Source organism: Suillus discolor (genome assembly GCF_016758755.1).
Source record: "Suillus discolor strain FC423 chromosome Unknown F5147scaffold_1, whole genome shotgun sequence".
Lineage (NCBI taxonomy): Eukaryota > Fungi > Basidiomycota > Agaricomycetes > Boletales > Suillaceae > Suillus > Suillus discolor.
Genome location: NW_024541248.1, coordinates 375,548 through 392,505, shown reverse-complemented (window position 1 = coordinate 392,505; position 16,958 = coordinate 375,548). Strand labels below are relative to the sequence as shown.

Sequence of the window (16,958 nt, the reverse complement as noted above, 5' to 3'; positions counted from 1 at the left end):
ATCCCTTGTATCATATGGCTTTTCAAACTAATCCCCACTTCAAGTTGCAGGTCCTACATAGCTGAAAAGTTGTTAATGAATGTACGTGACAAGTTCTTGATCTTTTCAACCGTTCTGACATCGACATCTCAGTGACGCTACACGGTCTAGCCAAGCTCAGTGATTGCAGCCGAGTACTGCCAGGCTTTTTCGATGGTTGAGTCGTCTGCATTTCTTGACCAGTTTTTGGTCTGACCTCTGCGCTCAGTGCTTTTCAGCAAGCAGACCCATCCTCGTTGTTCTACACATAGCCCACACCGTACTCCCTCTCCTCTGTGAAACCACGTGCGCCCGTCGGCGACTTTTCATCGCTCTTCAACCACACTCGCTCCAATACCGATAGAGCAACCGAATTCCAGCAATGCTCAAGGCGGTCTACCTTCTCTCATTGTCGTCCTCATATTATTGAAGTTGTTACGGTACAGGACAGAAAGGTATGTCTTTGCATGCGCTTCCAACTGTTGTGGACAATGGTCTCTGTCCAGGCACTGGTTGTTGCTCGGCGGCCAGAACATGACAAGCTGAAATGAATACAGCAACATCACAGCCAGTCGAATTGCAAAGCCCAGGCGCCTTCATCGTAATGTCACTCTGCCTCCGCCTCGCCGTCGGAAACTTTGTATTCGCAAAGATATTTGAATACTCAAATAACACCGGAGGAACTGCCAGATATATAGCACCGAAGCTATCTTGTGAGTCAGAATTGAATATTGAATTCCTGCATGTAGGTTGTTTCGTGAGCAACGCGTTATGCGCGCCACTATCTCAAAAGATGGGCCTGTAGACTCACCAGCAATCCCTGCCATACAAGCCCTTTCATTCCACTATTTTTGTGGGCTTCGCTCGCAAGCATAGTCAAGATATGTTGTAGCAATCGAACGCTGATCATGTCTTCCCCGACCCGTGAGCAAGAGTCGATTGGGTACAAGGTGTTATGCACCTACCTGGCGGACGGCGCATAATATGACTCACTTCGGAATGTGGGATGTAAAGACCAGAGACACAGCCCTGGAGATGTCTCTGTGGGTGATTTATTCACCCGATAACACAACATTTGCGATGAGCGGTCCGATAGTTACCCCATCCAGCTAGATGCATCTGCTGCTGCGGCACTGCTACAAGCCTATAAGAGCCGGAAGCAATATACACATAGCGATAGGAGACACAACATAATCGACGGCGATTTACTAATTCCCCATGGTCATAAGGTCGATTGCATGATATATGATTTGCTAACCCACCCCTCAAATCATGGCTCCTGCAGTTGACGGTCACTTTGCTATCATCGCCGGCATTTCTCTTTCCTTTGTCGCCGTCAAGGTACTGGGGCGGTTCATCACGAAGCGACAGAATAGTCCTTCTCTTCCCCCTGGCCCAGTGCCGCTCCCACTGTTAGGGAACGTCTTATCCATTGACGCTCAGGAGCCTTGGCTGACTTACACCGAATGGGGTGCTGCGTATGGTACGTGAACAAATAGTATAGGGTATATGCACTGCAGACCATTGTATCAGGGGACTTGGTCTTCGTGCAAATCATAGACGAGAAAATGGTCGTGGTCAATTCTCAGCACACTGCAGAAGCCTTACTGGACAAGCGTTCTCGGATTTACTCTGATCGGCCTTACCTAGCCACACTCGAGCCGTGCGTTCTTTGAGTATTCTTCTATTCAACTAGTCTGAGGCCCTTGCAGGTATGGTTTGTCAATCAACTTTGGTTTCATGGGTTACGGTGATGAATGGCGTCTCTGCCGACGACTCTTCCACCAAACTTTCCGTTCCGAGTCTGCAGTGAAATTCCTCCCAATCCAGATCAGGCGTGCTCATGAGATGGTCAACAACCTAGTCAATGACCCTCAACATTATCATGACCACTTCGCAACGTCAGTAAATTATCTTTATAGATTGAACGTTTATTTACCTGTTTACAGATTCTCGTTATCTGTTGTGATGTCAACTGTATATGGCCACGATGCCAGTGCTCGTGATGATCCTCTTGTGCAGAACGTGGTAAAGGCACTGATCCCGGGCCTGGCCGTGTTAACCCCAGAAAGAGCATTGATGCTTAAGACCTTCCCTTTCTGTGAGAACTCAACTCTCCTAGCTGAGAGAACGTTAACATGACATGCACTTTTGTGGAATGTAGTGCTAAAGTTACCTGACTGGTGTTGGGGATCATCGATCAAGCGTACTGCTCAATCTTCGACCGAGCGCATCAATGAAATGGCCAACGCACCATTTCGATATGTGCAACAGCACATGGTAGGTCACCTTTATTTTTCCCTTGGATCCAGACATTGGTTCGACCCTTGCCAAGGCAGACAGTTCGATCCTCGTTCGATCTTCGATGGTTGCAGAAAATTTGCGACGGATGGAAACGCAAGAGGAGGTATCCAATCCTGCATTCGAGAGTACCTTAAAGAAAGCAGCTACTACTGCTACTATGGGTAAGTAAGCTTTTGTACAAGCAACGTTATGCTCTCGACATAAACCCATATTACACAGGTTCATATGAGACGGTATGTGGGTAATTCCATCATGTCATCCGCTCCTTATCCTCGTTACAGACTTCGGCAATCTTGATGGTCTTTGTTTTGGCCATGGTATTGTATCCAGATGTTCAGAAACGCGCACAAGCGGAAATCGACTCAGTGGTTGGAAGAGAACGGCTGCCAACGTTCGAGGACAGAGCATCATTACCCTACATTGATGCACTTGTGCGAGAGACTTTCCGATGGCAGCCCATTGGACCCCTTGGTATTCTTCCCTGCCAAGTGATCTGGCCTGTACTGAAGATAATCTCATAGGCATACCACATGCCACCTCGAGTGATGACATATACGAAGGCTATTTCATTCCAAAAGGTCCGCTGTTGTTGTCCCATCAATACAATGATTATTTATAATACCGTACATCAGGCACAATCATCACGTACAACACATGGTCCGATATGTTCCTCCCAGCCTTTTGTAACACTGACTTGATTTTAGGAGCATTACACGGGATGAAAAGCGGTACCCCGACGCATCTCGCTTTATACCAGAGAGGTTTATCGACGTTGATGGCGCGTTAACAGGTGATGACCCCGCACAATACACCTTCGGCTTTGGCCGGCGTGCATGTCCTGGTTCGTTAAGTTACTTTGACTCTATAAGAAATTTGTTGACAGATAGACTTTACTCAGGGAGGTATACCGCTGATGCCTCTGTGTGGTCTGCCATTGTGACTATGTTGGCCACATTGGATATTTCTTCTGCCAAAGATGACCAGGGCAAATTGATCAGCTTTACTCCCACGTTCACCACGGGAGTGGTTCGGTACTTGACTCCCTCGTGTCGTTCTACCCTCTTGTCACTAACAGCTTCGTTACTTCAGCTGTCCTGCGATCTTCCCTTGCAGTATCTCAGCACGGTCTCGCACCCATTCAGACCTCGTGGACTGTTGGCAAACTGCCGAGTTTTGACATCAACGTCGCACTTCAAATTTGCGCGCTAGGAAGACCGAATGAATGTACAGTTCCAGGAAGCGCTTGCACCGGAGCTTTCTCTCCTTCCCTAACGTCTAACTCTGGGATCAGCTTGTTTGTATACGAGACAATATATAATACGATATCGAGATTGATACGATGCAGATGCTATTCATGTCGAAATGTTGATGACCCGTGCTTCGCAGCTACAATATCTCCAGCATCCTGACATTCATCATGTCATCAACAACAGAAGTCATGTCCCTCACTTGTGCGATGATATTGTTATCCGAAGCAATTCTCTTATACTCCCAACCACGCTGTTGCGCTAGCAAAAGTGCGCCAAAAGGATGAGCAAGGCGAACGAGCAACCTCAACCCTTTGGTAACCAGCTCATCATCTCCAGGCTCAGCAGACCAATCATCTACGCTCTGCGACTCATCTGTAAAGTCCTCGAGATCATGCCGATTGCACGGATGGATGAGCAGGAATGTCTGCAGAGTACGCCTTGCAGGCGAGAACTGAACAAGGTTGTATTCTGTTGTGACCACCAGGTCTTGTAGCCCGTCTGCCTTGACTTCATGTGAAACATTTGTCCCCGTCTCCACCAGGCCTCCGCTCGACTTCTGTGAGAGGAAATGCAAGGCAAGGCAATTGCAGTCTGGCGTTTGCGAAACGAGGTTGGCCGAGGTTCTCAAGAGTGGTATACAGTTTCGAAGCCGACTCCACAGCCACGATATTGTTTCGCAGCGTGAAGATTGAATTCTGTATTTCGTCTTCGGATAGAGATGGCAACATGCATGGCTCAAACACGCTAAAGCTTCTACTTTACAGTTGCCTCGCTTTCCGTTCGCTCGGTCCAGATGGTGGATATATGCATGTATGTATCTCGATCGATACTTTACTCTGCTATCCGTGGCAGTGCGTCGCACGATGGGCTCAAACAGATTATTGCAAGGACACAAACCTGACGCACGATTTGCACTCACATGGGCGATGGCGCGGCTCCGATCAACGTATGTATGGATGCAACGTCGGAATGTTGTGGTTCATGGCATTAACAGTCAGCTCCGACTCTACTCCGAGTCCCGGCTCAGCACACCTCATCTTCTTGCTATGTTCATTCGCGATAGAGGAACCATGAGTCCGCGCGATTTATTCCTGTTCCTCCTCTGTGGCCTAGATGGATACAAGCGCATCTGAGCAACGATGAACTACAGTCATCTCAGACAAAGGAATTCCGCAAACACGTAGAATCAGCGGTCTGGGCGGGTTCATTGCTAGATGTGCCGGGTAATTGCAGCTTGCCGCCCGGTACGAGTGTGGGCGGGCAGATCCCCGACTTCAAGTAGTGATACAAGAAATGGGTTTTGTCTACATAAACCTCGTCTAAAATATACTTTGAGACGTCATAACCAAAATAACTACGACGGATCCTCGACCAAATATCTCCTCCATGTGGAACACTCGGCAACCAATTCCTACACAGTACTGCTAGTTGGTACATACACACGCTCCTGGAAGACAATTGAATTCATGCTAGTTTCTGCGTCGGATTCAGCCACGAGTTTGGCGTGATATTGTCGAACGCTAAGGATGAGGCGTGGTCCCAGCACAAACATCTGCACGGGTAATAAAATTGCCATACTAGCATTGAGTATCGCAGCTGCTACAGGATTCGCATTCTACAGAAATGATGAGCAGTAGTTACATGTAGATGTCAGTGACATGTTGGCGCACCTGGAACTCTGGAGAGAGAGTAACAAGCTGGAGGCATGAGACACCGGCAAAGCTAGCACATGCGAAACTTGAGCAGAAGACCATAAGCACATTCGCATTACAAGCTCACCTTGCAAAATAAAGCACGTGAGATTCCATCAGCACTCTGAAACAGTCCCCGATGGTCGATCCCGTCAATGGGCTGAGTCGTCGCAGGTCACGGAAGTGCTTTGCAGCGATCCAGACTGAAAGACACAGTGCGAGGACCTCCCAAACAGTGTTGAGCATCCAGACCATTGACACCAGAAGCTTGGAATCCCCCTCAAATACGACAGAGCACGTATGAATACCAGAGAGTATGAATTCCTCTGGTATTTGTCCAATGAGCTGTGTTCTTCAATTCAACAACTAAAGCTTACCCGATACGAAATGATACTTGAGTTCTGTGATCGCGATTGCTCCGCAGGCGATGTTTACAGCTAGGAAGATGATAACAAGGAAGATAAGCATCCTCCTAGATCTCTGATACATGGCATGCAAACGAGCAATCATGATGACTTGGATCATATTTCAGTCGAGTCGGTATCACTGAGGTATCGCAGCTGGGCAACTCACCGTCCAACATGGCAGTTATGACCACAGATGCCCCATTTATTGCATAGACTATGATATTGCCTGAAACACCCGATTAGCGGTCACTCTTGTACTAGGATAAAATTCTCCGACTCACACCTATTGAGTCATTATGTGGAGCCGAGTCCAATAGTCAAATCGCACTCACCCCTACAAATAAATGTATTCATTGGATAGGAATGAAATGATCGAGGAATACTCACTGCATCTGTCAACGGGACCAACGTGGTGGTTCCTGTGTGCCGCCGGTTAGAAGAATCGAACACGGTGCATATGAGACATACCCAGAATCCTAGCACTGAAAGATGGGCTATCAGTACACCAACTACTTCTTGGCCTTGATTAACATACACAGAAAATGGTATTCCAACATAGCGTGTCTAGAACATTTCGGAGTCAGCACAACCACGAACCATGCCATGGTATAACATGAGGCACGAACAACTAGGTACAGCACGGTCATGAGAGACCAGCGTTGCGTCTGTCATAAATGCATTGTTTTTGTTATGATATGGAACTCTGACTCACCCAAACGAGGTCAATCTACGACACCATTGTCAGCAAGTTGGGTGCTCCGGCGGCAATAGCATCAACCTACCTCTTGTGCGAGTGTTAATACTGAAAATATCATGAGAATATCAGCAATTTCAGGACACTGTGCTGCTCACCCCAATCGTATACCACCACGGAGGCTGCGGCAACTGCGAAGCCACAAGTCAATATAAAATCAAGACACAACCAACTGATATGGCGAACCCATCCAATAGCTGTACAAAACGGTGAAATTGATGAAGGGCCACCAACTGGGATTATTTGAGACTACAGTCATATTCGAGGATGTCGATGGGGGATGTTGGGTGTGTATGACGATCTAGCATTCATATAAGTACCAGCGGTCAGCTTGTTTTACCAAAATCGGCATGATGGTGATCGGCCTATTTGAAAGTAGAATTTGATTTGCACTACTGGAAGTACTGCCTGAATCTTCTCACGCGGGCGGTGAGGGTGTTCATTTGCGCACTTTTCTCTTATGATACCAGTTCACCTACTCCACAAACTAATTAATTTACCCTCCTCCTCGCGGGTACTACAACGTTCCATCTTTCAATATCCAGAACGTTCTCTAACCAGTACCCGGTCTTAATATCAAGAATACCACTCAATCTCCATTTGCAAGTTTGCACCGACTCGGCCTCACCAGATTCAAATCCACGTGTAAGTATCATACGTTCCGTTATTTGGCATAGCTCCAACTCAATTTCCGATCTGATAGTCCATTATACGACCCAATTTAGAGACCTTTAGAGCGTCTTTTTTACGATGTCGACAGCAACTTGAACGCCGTCTGCGCCTTCATCATCTTGTAAAAAATTACTTACATCTGCACAATCAAACCTGGGCCGACTCTCTGCCGTCATTAAATATTAATCCCTGCATGAACTGTGTTTACTTGGGACGGTGGTGTCGTCTTCTGTGACAGCCGCTATCCCTGCCTCACTTTGCGTTCATCATTCACACATGCCTCGAGACTCAATCTAGACCATCAACACAAGGTAACCATCAACACAGGCCACAAGGTAACCATCTTCCATCAATGATTCCACACATTTTTTTGTCTACAGATAACTGATGCATCAGTGATACTTTGTCGGGTGTGCTTTACTCCTCGCCCAGCACAGATAGTCCGCGTGCCGATCTGACACAGTATCAGCCGTCTAAGGTTTCACGACTCGCTGCCACTTCTTCTTTTGCTTTGCTCAGGTAGTGACATGACAGAGTCGATGTGATCTGATCAAAGTATGTATATCAAAATATTGTAGTCAGCGCCTTACTGATACTTTTCCAGGAGCGTTTGATACCTTCCGAGTCCTGACCTGACGCCCGCTTCCCATCTCTACTCTCCTCTCAGCACTTTTCATCTCCTTGCCATGCGCATTCATTCTTGACAGAGGCATATACTCATCTCGTAAGTCTGTTCTAAACTGTCATGCTCGATATCGTCGAATCATGTTTGAATAGACGTCGTTCAACGATTGATTGTGCCAGTAGCACCCAAAACAGAATGGACCTCGATCTGGTGTGACGCCCAATCACAACAATCCCTACCAATAGTTGCTGAGGACATTGACAGCCGACCTTCACCCTTCACGCACGACTCATTACTACTTCCCTACTGCCCAGATGGATGATATCGGGGTGGGCATACGTCTGGCTTGTTCCACTCTCATTTACGACCCTCAGTCATTCAGCATAAAGGGCTCGATTGACTCATGGACGCCATCGAAGATCGACAGCGTGGAGAAGGGCCATCAGCGACGAGTCCATTTAAAGACTATCCAATAGCTTCCTATGCACACCCTGAGTCAACCATGTAAGTCCCGAGCAAGACTCTGTCGTATCGTGTCACTGAGAATTCGCTGGATTTAAGTAAACTCGAATAAATGAAACAGAGCCAGCCGCAAAAACTCGAAGTGGTAGCAAATCGGGGATCTGATTCCTGGTGCATTTGACAGATACTCTCGACAAGTATGCTTACCTGCTCTCCCTTCAAGTTTGTGTATCTGATGTATCCGATCAAAGCCTTATCTAGCCTATCTGATCATCCCACTCTTCTGATTCATCATGCGTCCATTCAGTATGGAGTTGGACTTTATCCGCCATAATCGAACATCCAAGCGTCGTATCCGAGCCTTATCATCGATATACCTTGTGTCCCCATCCATCCATAGAATCATCGATCATAGTCACTCTCCTTACGATCATGAATACTCCATGCTCGCGTGTTCCAAGCACTGTTTGTGAGCGCGCCCGACTTTGATGAAGAAGGAACATCCGATAGGTAGACAATGGTGAGCGCTGAGCGGTGATACCAGATGAACATGGAGTGGTCTGAAATATGGAGCTCAACAGTATCGAGCCGGTCGATGCAGCGTGTATCGCTCCACGCCCAACGATGTCCCGCATCGCGAGCAGCTTCGCAGAATTTCTGTAACTTCACTACGGTTCCAGCCGGGTCCAGATCGTATATGGTCTTGTGCTGAATGTCGTACAGCGTTGGCTCCTGGGTTTCCCACTTGTGCGATAACATGACCCATCCGAAGTACTGCGCGGCCGCTTCTTTGATGGACTGCGTTTGGAGGGGCACGTGTATCACTGATGAATGTAAAAGCTCTTTATACTCTTTACTCTCCGTAAATGCGTTGATCTGCGCATTTTGATTGCACAAACCTCCAGTAGAGGTGTTGATTAGACGAAATGGAGTGTTCTCCAGTTGGGCATGGATGGCTAGTCGAATAGCATCTTCTACTTCAGATTGACTGACGTATTGGCGGTGTAGCTCTGCAAAAATGTCAGTCATTTTCAAGTTAGATGAGTCACGAAGCGTGCGCGACAAGGCGTTAACAGGATGATCATCAATGGCATGATTGATAGATACACGACGCGGGGAAGGAGAACCTCAAAAGTCCGTGTAAGTTGCTGATCACAAAGGCGTCATGGATGTGCAACCCACGCGTGGCTGTGATTGCAGTCTTTGGTAGTAATTACAGGTACCGAGAAGCGCCTTGGCAAGGGAATGCATCTGTTACATCTGACTCATCGAAACTCCGATCGGTGTAACTGTTCCAGAGCCTCAACTTCATTGAAATTACTATGGGAAGTAGTTCGCTTCAAAGATGCTCACTTGCGATATTCTTGACTGCCATAATGCACCAGTGAGGTACAGCATCGCTATGGGTTGCTGTCACCGTCGCCTTTGTTCAAAACACCGAAGTCCTCCTTTTCACGATTGCCCCAAGAGCGAAGATGTTAGTCCAAGCCACTCTTTCATTTTCTTGCTCAATCAATGAATCTTAGGACTGGGATGCTTTTTGCAAAGCCTTCGTGAAGACAGAAACTTTTGAACTCGTGGCGCTTCAACAGCGCATCAATCCCATTCAGCTAGCGAACGTTGCGTCATCTCTTCGTAATGATATCCCGTGCACCATTCCAGCTCTCGTCGCAGCCACAGCCAACCGCCCTAAGCTTTCAAAGATGATGGGGGGAATGAACGTTCATCTCGATATCTTATTTGATGATAATGTCGTCTGGCTCGCTCGTATTCAACGAACAACTGCAGTCACACCTCCCCCAGCTGTGCAAAACCACATTTTGCTCAGTGAATTCGCAACATTGGTGTATCTTAACCGCATTGGAGTGCCAACTCCTGTCGTTCACGGATATGGCATAACAGCTGATTCAAACGGTGTCGGCGTCAACTATATCCTGATGGATAAGCTGCAAGCTTCCCCGCTTAGATGGTACGATTTAGGTCCCGACCAGCGTCGTCGGGTACTCCATCAACTAGCCAACATTTTCATCACACTAGATCATCATTCGTTTCGACAATCCGGTTCTATTATTCAGCCGCATGCGTCTATCGGCGCATTTGCGGATCGCGTGATATTTGAACCGAATTATTCCCAGAAACTTAACCTACTGGGGCCGTTCACCAGCCTTCGTCGACACCTAGATCACACAATTGGTTGTTATCTTCGCCTCATCGAATCTTCTCAGTGGGCTGTCAGTGATCCTGTGACATCCTACCTCATATATCGCACTCTACTGGATGCCTATCCTCGCATCATGTCAGCCGAATCGATGAACAGTGAAATTTTTTGTTTGCGCCATCAAGATGACAAAGGTGACCACATACTCGTCAACGACCAACTTGATGTCATTGGCATCATTGATTGGGAGTGGTCAAAAGTTGTCGCGAAATCATTCGCGTTTGCTGCCCCTCTGATGCTATTGCCACTTGAATTCGATGATGGTAATAACCTGCTGTCACAGGATGAAGAGGAACTCGCGAGGATATTCGACTCGCTTGGTCGGTCAGATATGGCGTTGTGTATTCGTCATGGACATGCCTATCACCGAATCTCGTTCATCCTTGACAATGGTGATCGTCCCGAGGCATGCAAGCCACATATGAAGGGACTGTTTCAGCTGTTGGGAGACGAATGTTGGGAGTGGGAGACATGGCGTCCTGATGCTTTGCGGATGTATCAGTCCGAACATGCTCTTCAGGTTTTATTGGACAATCAAGTCCTGCACTAGCTGAGACCTCCCCGTCGTACATTGTAATCCTACCTGCTATTTGGTGTTGTAACGGACCTTATCGTGAATTGGCACTCTACAAGTACAGAAGCAGTAACGTGGCCGCTCTTCATTTTTTCTGGTCTCGAATTGAGGCATTTCTTTGCTGAGCATATTGGTGAGGAATTGAAATGACTCATTACCAACTCAGAGCTATGATAATACTTTTCCAGTACAATTGACATACAAATGGGCGGTCGAAGTCGAAGACATCTATGATATCAATCAATCACGCATCAAAATAGTTGTGGCGAGTCGAAGCAGCTCATAATCGCTATTGGCAGAGTCTCACGTCCAATAAGAAAATGACTCGAGCTTGTGCAATTCCCACTGAGCGATCCAAAATGGTTCGGGGACCAGCGCTCAGTGATTGATGTGCAGGGCGCATCAGTACTTGATGGCAAATACGTTGGTCAGTGTGGGTCAACGTTCCCAGCCGTACTCAAGGATGAGTACTACTGAGTCACCCATGAGATAGGAACCTATGGCGACGGGAATACCTTCGAGTGGCGCACGGCAGAAACATTGGCACTGTCGAGGTGTGGCGTGCCCCACTCCGTTGCCATATAAATAATCTGATCAGTCCACCTGCATGAAGGCAGTTGTAATCCAGACTGATCTTGTTATCACTGTGATTCTCAACATCATACCACATCATACAAATCATAGTCGGTACTGTGATCAGCGTAAGTTCACCTTCTGTTCCACTGGCACTTGCAGTGATCATCTTCAAATATTGGGTCTTTTTGATAGACAAGCCCTCTGGAGCGTCGCGTGACCCTCAGATTGGCAAGACATGGAAAGGCCTGTCTCATTTCAGCCTTATCGGCTTCGAGAAACTCCGAGTCATCGGGTTAGCTCACTCCTTCTTGACTCACCAATTTCCTTACGAGTTGGCAACACGGATATAGGTATTGGGCATGACCCCGCCAATGGCACTTGTAACATCTGCAAGATTGCTGCCAGTAATTTTTTCGTGCTTCTCGGGTCATTTGTAACAATGCATGAATGTTAACGCTGCATTGTGTAGTGGGTCTTGTAGTGTCAGATTCTCTCGACCTCATAAAGAAATGAATGTTACCTTGTTTACCAAGGTCGTCACCCAGAGACATGATATCTTATGGGAGACGAGTTGAAAGGCGTTGATTTGAGACATCCATGGCCCGTGTCGGACGTGTGACAGATCATTCGATGGATGTCATGATGGAGACCCGCATGTAGAACTTCTATACATTGACTACACCACTTGAAGCTTGAGCATCCGTGATAGTATATGCCAGGTTGGTTGGCACGTTCCTAGCATGTGCACGTCCCGTACGACTGTAACGGTTCTTCTGGCACCCCGCGCATGAAAACCACTCGGAGGCTTTTGGCGCGCAGCGACTACACACCTTCTCCCCGCAGCTTCCGCATGTTCCGGAGAGTGTAGCAAACTTTTCTACTACCCCGTCATATTCATCCTCGGTGCTGTCATCCACATACAACGTTTCTTTAGCACAGTCACACACATCCGACGCTTCTTTAGCACATTCATCCACATCCGACGTTTCTTCAGCACAGTCATAGCAGAGGGTAGCACGGGAGCATCGTCTGCATCGGTCGATATATGTGCAAGAGGTGCAGAATGGCCTGTCACAGCGCGGACAACGTATAAAAATGCTGCTATCGTGCTCCGCACAGACATCACATGCCCACACTTTCTGACATGCACATGTGATACCACCACTGGTGCATTCCGGGCAGATCGCATTGCGCTTTGACCAACATAAGCGACCTGGGCATCTCCGCCAGCCCAGTAGCTTGCATTGGCCGCAAGAACGGTACTTGGGAGGGTGAACTTTAGCTGGTTGGGAGAAGATAGTCATCATATGCTGAAGGTAATTAAGACAGGATGCGCGAGAAACCGAAGGGATGTTAATGGGATGACCGATACACTTTCTTATATCCTTGGAACAGCACCAAGATTTGCACGCAGGACATTTCTCCAGCTCTCTCTTGGACCCCTGCTCTTCGAGGCACGGAAGGCATAAAACATTGTTTTCATGCCTAGCGCACCATACGATTGGGGGTTCGGAAGATTCACAGCAATTGGCCGACCGGCACGATAGAACCCTACAGTTTTTGCAGCGACCGATGGGGCATGAAGAGCATCCGATTCTACTGGTGTCTGTGCCACCAGCAGTCTCTTGCTGTGAAACACGCTGATGGTATTTCTAGAGTACTTGATTTGTATTATGATAGTGGATGAATACAAAGCAACGCCTACCTCCTTTTGCATCTGGTCCCATATCATCCTACGGCCAAAACTGCAGTCCCAATCTGGTGTCCACTCGATAGTAGCTGACCTCCTGATGACGAACTCGCGAACGAACCAGGAGATATCCATCAGAACCGGGGCAAGCTCTCCAGGGAGCGAAATGCACGTGTTCTGTACCTTATCTTTGATCTGCATGTCCGAGTCATGCAGCGCAACATCAAAGCGTGCATCAGTCTGTGAGGAAAGGCGCAGATGGATGACGAGGCTTGATATTTCAGGAGGACCCTCCTTTTCTTGCGAGAGTGCGTATTCGAGGGTTGCGATGTGCTTTACTTCATCAATCGTGGAACTCGGTTCGTTTGATGTGTCTAAAACATGATAGACAGCCTTCATCACACGGTATACGTTCATCCACATTGGATGACGCTCCGGATCGTTCACTGGGTTTTCTGGCGAAATTATTGTCCAGGCAGGCATGTAGAGTAGAGGACCAGAGTACTTTATTGGATAAGAGGAACTTGAAGTGGATGTGAAATGGAGATGAGCATGACACGTTGAAACGAGTCTCACGGCCTGTATCTTTCACCAGTTCTAAGAATCTAGAAACGTCCCCGGATCTACGTAACAAGTACTACATAGTGAACATGTGACCTCCCCGTGTTTGACGTTATATTTAGTCAAGGCAGGACCCGGTGAATTTCCTCACAAAGGTACAAGCTGAGTCCCCACGTTATAACTCACGCTTAGAATGTTGCCCTTCCCTTTCAGTGAATTAGATCTGACTGTCTCCCACAACGACATTTATCTCGACTACATCCCACAACAACGGCCATTTCGTTCCCTTCTCGACTTCTACAACAACTGTTTCTCCCCCTCCTCGACTATGTAAGGAAGCCTATGGCTGTGGCGCTGGACCAGGCTTGCTCGCTTGGACTAACACTTCAACCATCGCAACATAGTACGCACTACTGGACGGTCTGTCTTTTCGTTCCTACTCCATTCTTTCACACTTCACTTCTCTCCGCCTTTGTATATATTTCATTGCTACCACTGCCTCCCTCATCTTACTCTTTTCGTACCTGCTTTAATGTTATTTTCACCACTCCTTTCATACTGCAACAACCATTCGATGACACTCGCGCCGATGCACCTTCCCCTTGTATGCCTAGTTGCTGCTCACTTCCGTATGTAAAGCCCATGTACTTTTGTAGATACTGATACCCTTTTATTGCTCAATGCCTATAAAACCTGAACGGCCCTACACGGAAAAGCCTATCGAAAGTCTTGCATCTCCCTCTCCAAACTCTTCGTCAACGCATTCCCCAATAAACTCAGTCACGACCTTAAAACTATTTCCCACAACAACTAACCATCTATCTCGCTTCTCCCAGTGCATCAGCAAGCGTGCTGAATGATTATGCAGATTGATGTCATTGCCCCTTCAAGGCTTTATTCTCCCTTCGGCAATGGGCTATGGCCGATTAATCGTGATTAGCGCCTCAAGAAGCCAGTCAACGTGTTGGCCATGCTTTGGTCAAGGGTATTCAGCTCATGCCTGAGGTTCTCTCTTTTCTCCCACCTACTTCTTGCACCCTCACCTCACTTACAGTAATCAACTACTCATGATGAGTAGAGACCATAGGCCAGATCCTGGCGGGGCACCCGTTGGTGAAAACCCGGTATGTGGTCTCAAGGCCTTACTCGACGTGGATGAGCGCTCATGCAATTCATCCCTGCTTCTGACGCTTTCGTCGTCCAGAGCCAACCTCGTAGTGGAGTCAAGCAGGGTATTCGGAAATTTGTGAGACGCGTGACCAAGATACATTCTGTAAGTGGACTGCTGGGTTTCCTGATTCTGAATATGGCTGACATTGTGCAGAAACCCTTCAAGTCTTCCCGCAACCGCATTCCTGCAAACCAGAACGTAGACCTTCGAGATGCTTCAACCACTGTGGTCCAGAACGTCGAAACGGAAGGGGCTTCATCAAGTCAGAAAGTTGACGTAAGTGCTCGAACTTACTATTCTAGTCTTTCGGTTTTCTTACAGGCGTTTCTAGTCATCCAACGACAACAAGCATCCCACCACATCTGAGATTCCAAGTGACTCCGTGAACCATGGGCTGTCCGAAGAGCCTGCTCCCCAGGTATTTTCGTCACATGCTTTGACTTTCCTCTCTAATTTTGGTGACACCGCAGGTCCAGGCCAATCCTTCTGGCGAGGAGGAAGGTCCTGATCCCCAATTAGTTGATGCTGAACTTCAGGGTGCCTGTGGTAGTACACAAAGCATGGGATTACTCGGGAAACATGCGACTTCTATGGCATCGGCCGCCAACAATGTCCCAGGGGGTCTTGCCGCTGCCACGAATAATTTTGAGACGAAGTATCTCCAACCCCTGAAGATTATCGATGGTGTCCTCGAGAAGATCGGGGATGTAAGTGCTATTCTTGTCTATTGGAAGCGAACTAATCAAGTCGTATAGATACATCCATACGCAAAGATGGCGCTGGGTGTGCTATCTACTGCATCCAAAGTATGTGCAGTTTCTCCTAGAGTCCAGTTTCCTCCTCAGAAGTTCTAATTTCATCATTATAATTGCGCAGGGAGAGCGCGACCAATCGATTATTAGTCTTCTCCAAAAATTGGCTGAAGTTTACCACTTCATGACTCAAGATGACAGTCTTGAAAAAATTGAATCGATGCGTGGTATCGTTGGAAAGATCGTTCAGCAGACTCATGAGTGCGCCCGTTTCATCAGGGACTACTCGGAAACAAAGAGCTTTTGTGGGTCACCAAGCTATCGCACTTCGTGCATGAATCTTATAGTATTATCGTAGGGAAGAGACTCGGGAAAAACGTTCTGTCGGAAACTGACGACGTCATCAAACAGTACAGCAAGACTTTGGACGACCTTATGCAGCAATTCCGGGACCAAGTCGATCGAGATGTGGCAGTCTTCGTCCAACGTACGGGTAAGGAGTCTGACACGCTTTTGTCTTTGCATTGACTCATGCCCTCAAAGGTGAAACACTCGATCTCAGCGGCATGGTTTATGCAGGAGGCGCAGGCGTAGTCACTGGGAAGCAATGTCTGTCAGGGACTCGCACGGACGTTCTCTCCCAAATCACCAAGTGGATCAACAACAACGAAGATTCCGCTCCACGTGTAATGTGGTTATCCGGTCCTGCAGGCAAGGGCAAATCAGCCATCGCACACACGATTGCCAACTGGTTCAAGGAAACCGGAGGCCTCGGTTCATGTTTTTGTTTTGATCGGCACAGAGAAGGAGATCGTCGCCACGAAAAGATTTTCTCCACCATCGCGCGTGATCTTGCTGATCGTGATCCGGGGATGAAACGAACGTTAGTCGGGAATGACATTTCGCTCAAGAATACCACGGACATTATGCAGCAATGGCGCGAGCTTCTCATGGGACCGCTGAAGAAGTTCCCTGGGTCAAGCGTGGGGCCTGTCTTGATTGTAATCGATGCGCTGGACGAGAGCGGCGGAGTAGAGACGCGGCAGGACCTTCTCCGCATACTTGCCGGTAAACTTCAGAACAAAAAGGTTCCCCAAATCAACGAACTCCCTTCCAACTTTCGGATTCTCGTCACCTCTCGCCCGCTTCCCGACATCGAAAAGGGGTTTGAAGGCGCTGATCATATTCTGCGGTTCTCCATGGACAGTATTGCACCAGAAGTCGCGGAGCGCG

At 47.8% G+C, this 16,958-nt stretch overlaps 7 protein-coding genes across 7 annotated transcripts; 3 read left to right on the top strand and 4 right to left on the bottom strand.

The window, feature by feature from the left end:
• Positions 1 to 1,260: 1,260 nt before the first annotated feature.
• F5147DRAFT_831807 (cytochrome P450) lies at positions 1,261 to 3,806 on the top strand. The gene is made up of 13 exons (XM_041443777.1): positions 1,261 to 1,501; positions 1,552 to 1,681; positions 1,731 to 1,919; positions 1,968 to 2,119; positions 2,183 to 2,298; positions 2,354 to 2,483; positions 2,542 to 2,555; positions 2,604 to 2,793; positions 2,844 to 2,900; positions 2,955 to 2,979; positions 3,027 to 3,163; positions 3,221 to 3,353; positions 3,412 to 3,806. Exons 1-13 carry the CDS (start codon positions 1,291 to 1,293, stop codon positions 3,497 to 3,499), a joined length of 1,572 nt encoding a protein of 523 aa, XP_041299896.1. The 5' UTR covers positions 1,261 to 1,290; the 3' UTR covers positions 3,500 to 3,806.
• On the bottom strand, positions 3,225 to 4,304 carry F5147DRAFT_756543 (uncharacterized protein; the record flags this gene model as incomplete). Its single annotated transcript, XM_041440347.1, has 2 exons — positions 3,225 to 4,128; positions 4,212 to 4,304. The coding sequence occupies 2 exons, from the start codon at positions 4,302 to 4,304 to the stop codon at positions 3,709 to 3,711; spliced, it is 513 nt and encodes a 170-aa protein (XP_041299895.1). The 3' UTR covers positions 3,225 to 3,708.
• A 540-nt stretch (positions 4,305 to 4,844) lies between these two features.
• F5147DRAFT_2363 (uncharacterized protein) lies at positions 4,845 to 6,787 on the bottom strand. The gene is made up of 13 exons (XM_041428758.1): positions 6,611 to 6,787; positions 6,523 to 6,555; positions 6,453 to 6,472; positions 6,383 to 6,397; positions 6,297 to 6,335; positions 6,206 to 6,234; positions 6,139 to 6,152; positions 6,054 to 6,089; positions 5,837 to 5,896; positions 5,641 to 5,778; positions 5,352 to 5,589; positions 5,243 to 5,294; positions 4,845 to 5,187 (listed from the first exon to the last, which is right to left on the bottom strand). The coding sequence occupies exons 1-13, from the start codon at positions 6,681 to 6,683 to the stop codon at positions 4,984 to 4,986; spliced, it is 951 nt and encodes a 316-aa protein (XP_041299894.1). The 5' UTR covers positions 6,684 to 6,787; the 3' UTR covers positions 4,845 to 4,983.
• A 1,798-nt stretch (positions 6,788 to 8,585) lies between these two features.
• On the bottom strand, positions 8,586 to 9,379 carry F5147DRAFT_623911 (uncharacterized protein; the record flags this gene model as incomplete). The annotated part of the gene is made up of 3 exons (XM_041432644.1): positions 9,296 to 9,379; positions 9,242 to 9,268; positions 8,586 to 9,193 (listed from the first exon to the last, which is right to left on the bottom strand). The coding sequence occupies exon 3, from the start codon at positions 8,940 to 8,942 to the stop codon at positions 8,586 to 8,588; it is 357 nt and encodes a 118-aa protein (XP_041299893.1). The 5' UTR covers positions 8,943 to 9,193; positions 9,242 to 9,268; positions 9,296 to 9,379.
• A 149-nt stretch (positions 9,380 to 9,528) lies between these two features.
• Positions 9,529 to 10,951, top strand: F5147DRAFT_563313 (uncharacterized protein; the record flags this gene model as incomplete). Its single annotated transcript, XM_041430665.1, has 2 exons — positions 9,529 to 9,660; positions 9,710 to 10,951. 2 exons carry the CDS (start codon positions 9,529 to 9,531, stop codon positions 10,949 to 10,951), a joined length of 1,374 nt encoding a protein of 457 aa, XP_041299892.1.
• Positions 10,952 to 12,116: 1,165 nt separating this feature from the next.
• Positions 12,117 to 13,934, bottom strand: F5147DRAFT_2275 (uncharacterized protein). Its single transcript, XM_041428711.1, has 2 exons — positions 13,257 to 13,934; positions 12,117 to 13,203 (listed from the first exon to the last, which is right to left on the bottom strand). Exons 1-2 carry the CDS (start codon positions 13,722 to 13,724, stop codon positions 12,217 to 12,219), a joined length of 1,455 nt encoding a protein of 484 aa, XP_041299891.1. The 5' UTR covers positions 13,725 to 13,934; the 3' UTR covers positions 12,117 to 12,216.
• Positions 13,935 to 14,606: 672 nt separating this feature from the next.
• Positions 14,607 to 16,121, top strand: F5147DRAFT_2263 (uncharacterized protein). The gene is made up of 8 exons (XM_041428706.1): positions 14,607 to 14,807; positions 14,857 to 14,926; positions 15,007 to 15,075; positions 15,127 to 15,249; positions 15,305 to 15,391; positions 15,444 to 15,680; positions 15,729 to 15,779; positions 15,850 to 16,121. The coding sequence occupies exons 1-8, from the start codon at positions 14,773 to 14,775 to the stop codon at positions 16,081 to 16,083; spliced, it is 906 nt and encodes a 301-aa protein (XP_041299890.1). The 5' UTR covers positions 14,607 to 14,772; the 3' UTR covers positions 16,084 to 16,121.
• Positions 16,122 to 16,958: the final 837 nt, after the last annotated feature.

Excerpts from the sequence above, each read along its gene's own strand:
- F5147DRAFT_831807 (XM_041443777.1), top strand. The coding sequence starts at position 1,291 with ATGGCTCCTGCAGTTGACGGTCACTTTGCTATCATCGCCGGCATTTCT. Across the intron at positions 2,299-2,353 it reads GATATGTGCAACAGCACATG|GCAGACAGTTCGATCCTCGT; the intron begins GTAGGTCACCTT and ends ACCCTTGCCAAG. Across the intron at positions 3,164-3,220 it reads TGGCCGGCGTGCATGTCCTG|GGAGGTATACCGCTGATGCC; the intron begins GTTCGTTAAGTT and ends GACTTTACTCAG.
- F5147DRAFT_2363 (XM_041428758.1), bottom strand. The coding sequence starts at position 6,683 with ATGACTGTAGTCTCAAATAATCCCAGTTGGTGGCCCTTCATCAATTTC. Across the intron at positions 6,556-6,610 it reads TTTGTACAGCTATTGGATGG|TTGCCGCAGCCTCCGTGGTG; the intron begins GTTCGCCATATC and ends GTGGCTTCGCAG. Across the intron at positions 6,235-6,296 it reads TGACCGTGCTGTACCTAGTT|ACACGCTATGTTGGAATACC; the intron begins GTTCGTGCCTCA and ends GAAATGTTCTAG.
- F5147DRAFT_2275 (XM_041428711.1), bottom strand. The coding sequence starts at position 13,724 with ATGCCTGCCTGGACAATAATTTCGCCAGAAAACCCAGTGAACGATCCG. Across the intron at positions 13,204-13,256 it reads GGGACCAGATGCAAAAGGAG|AAATACCATCAGCGTGTTTC; the intron begins GTAGGCGTTGCT and ends CAAGTACTCTAG.
- F5147DRAFT_2263 (XM_041428706.1), top strand. The coding sequence starts at position 14,773 with ATGCTTTGGTCAAGGGTATTCAGCTCATGCCTGAG. Across the intron at positions 15,076-15,126 it reads GCGTGACCAAGATACATTCT|AAACCCTTCAAGTCTTCCCG; the intron begins GTAAGTGGACTG and ends GACATTGTGCAG. Across the intron at positions 15,250-15,304 it reads CATCAAGTCAGAAAGTTGAC|TCATCCAACGACAACAAGCA; the intron begins GTAAGTGCTCGA and ends AGGCGTTTCTAG.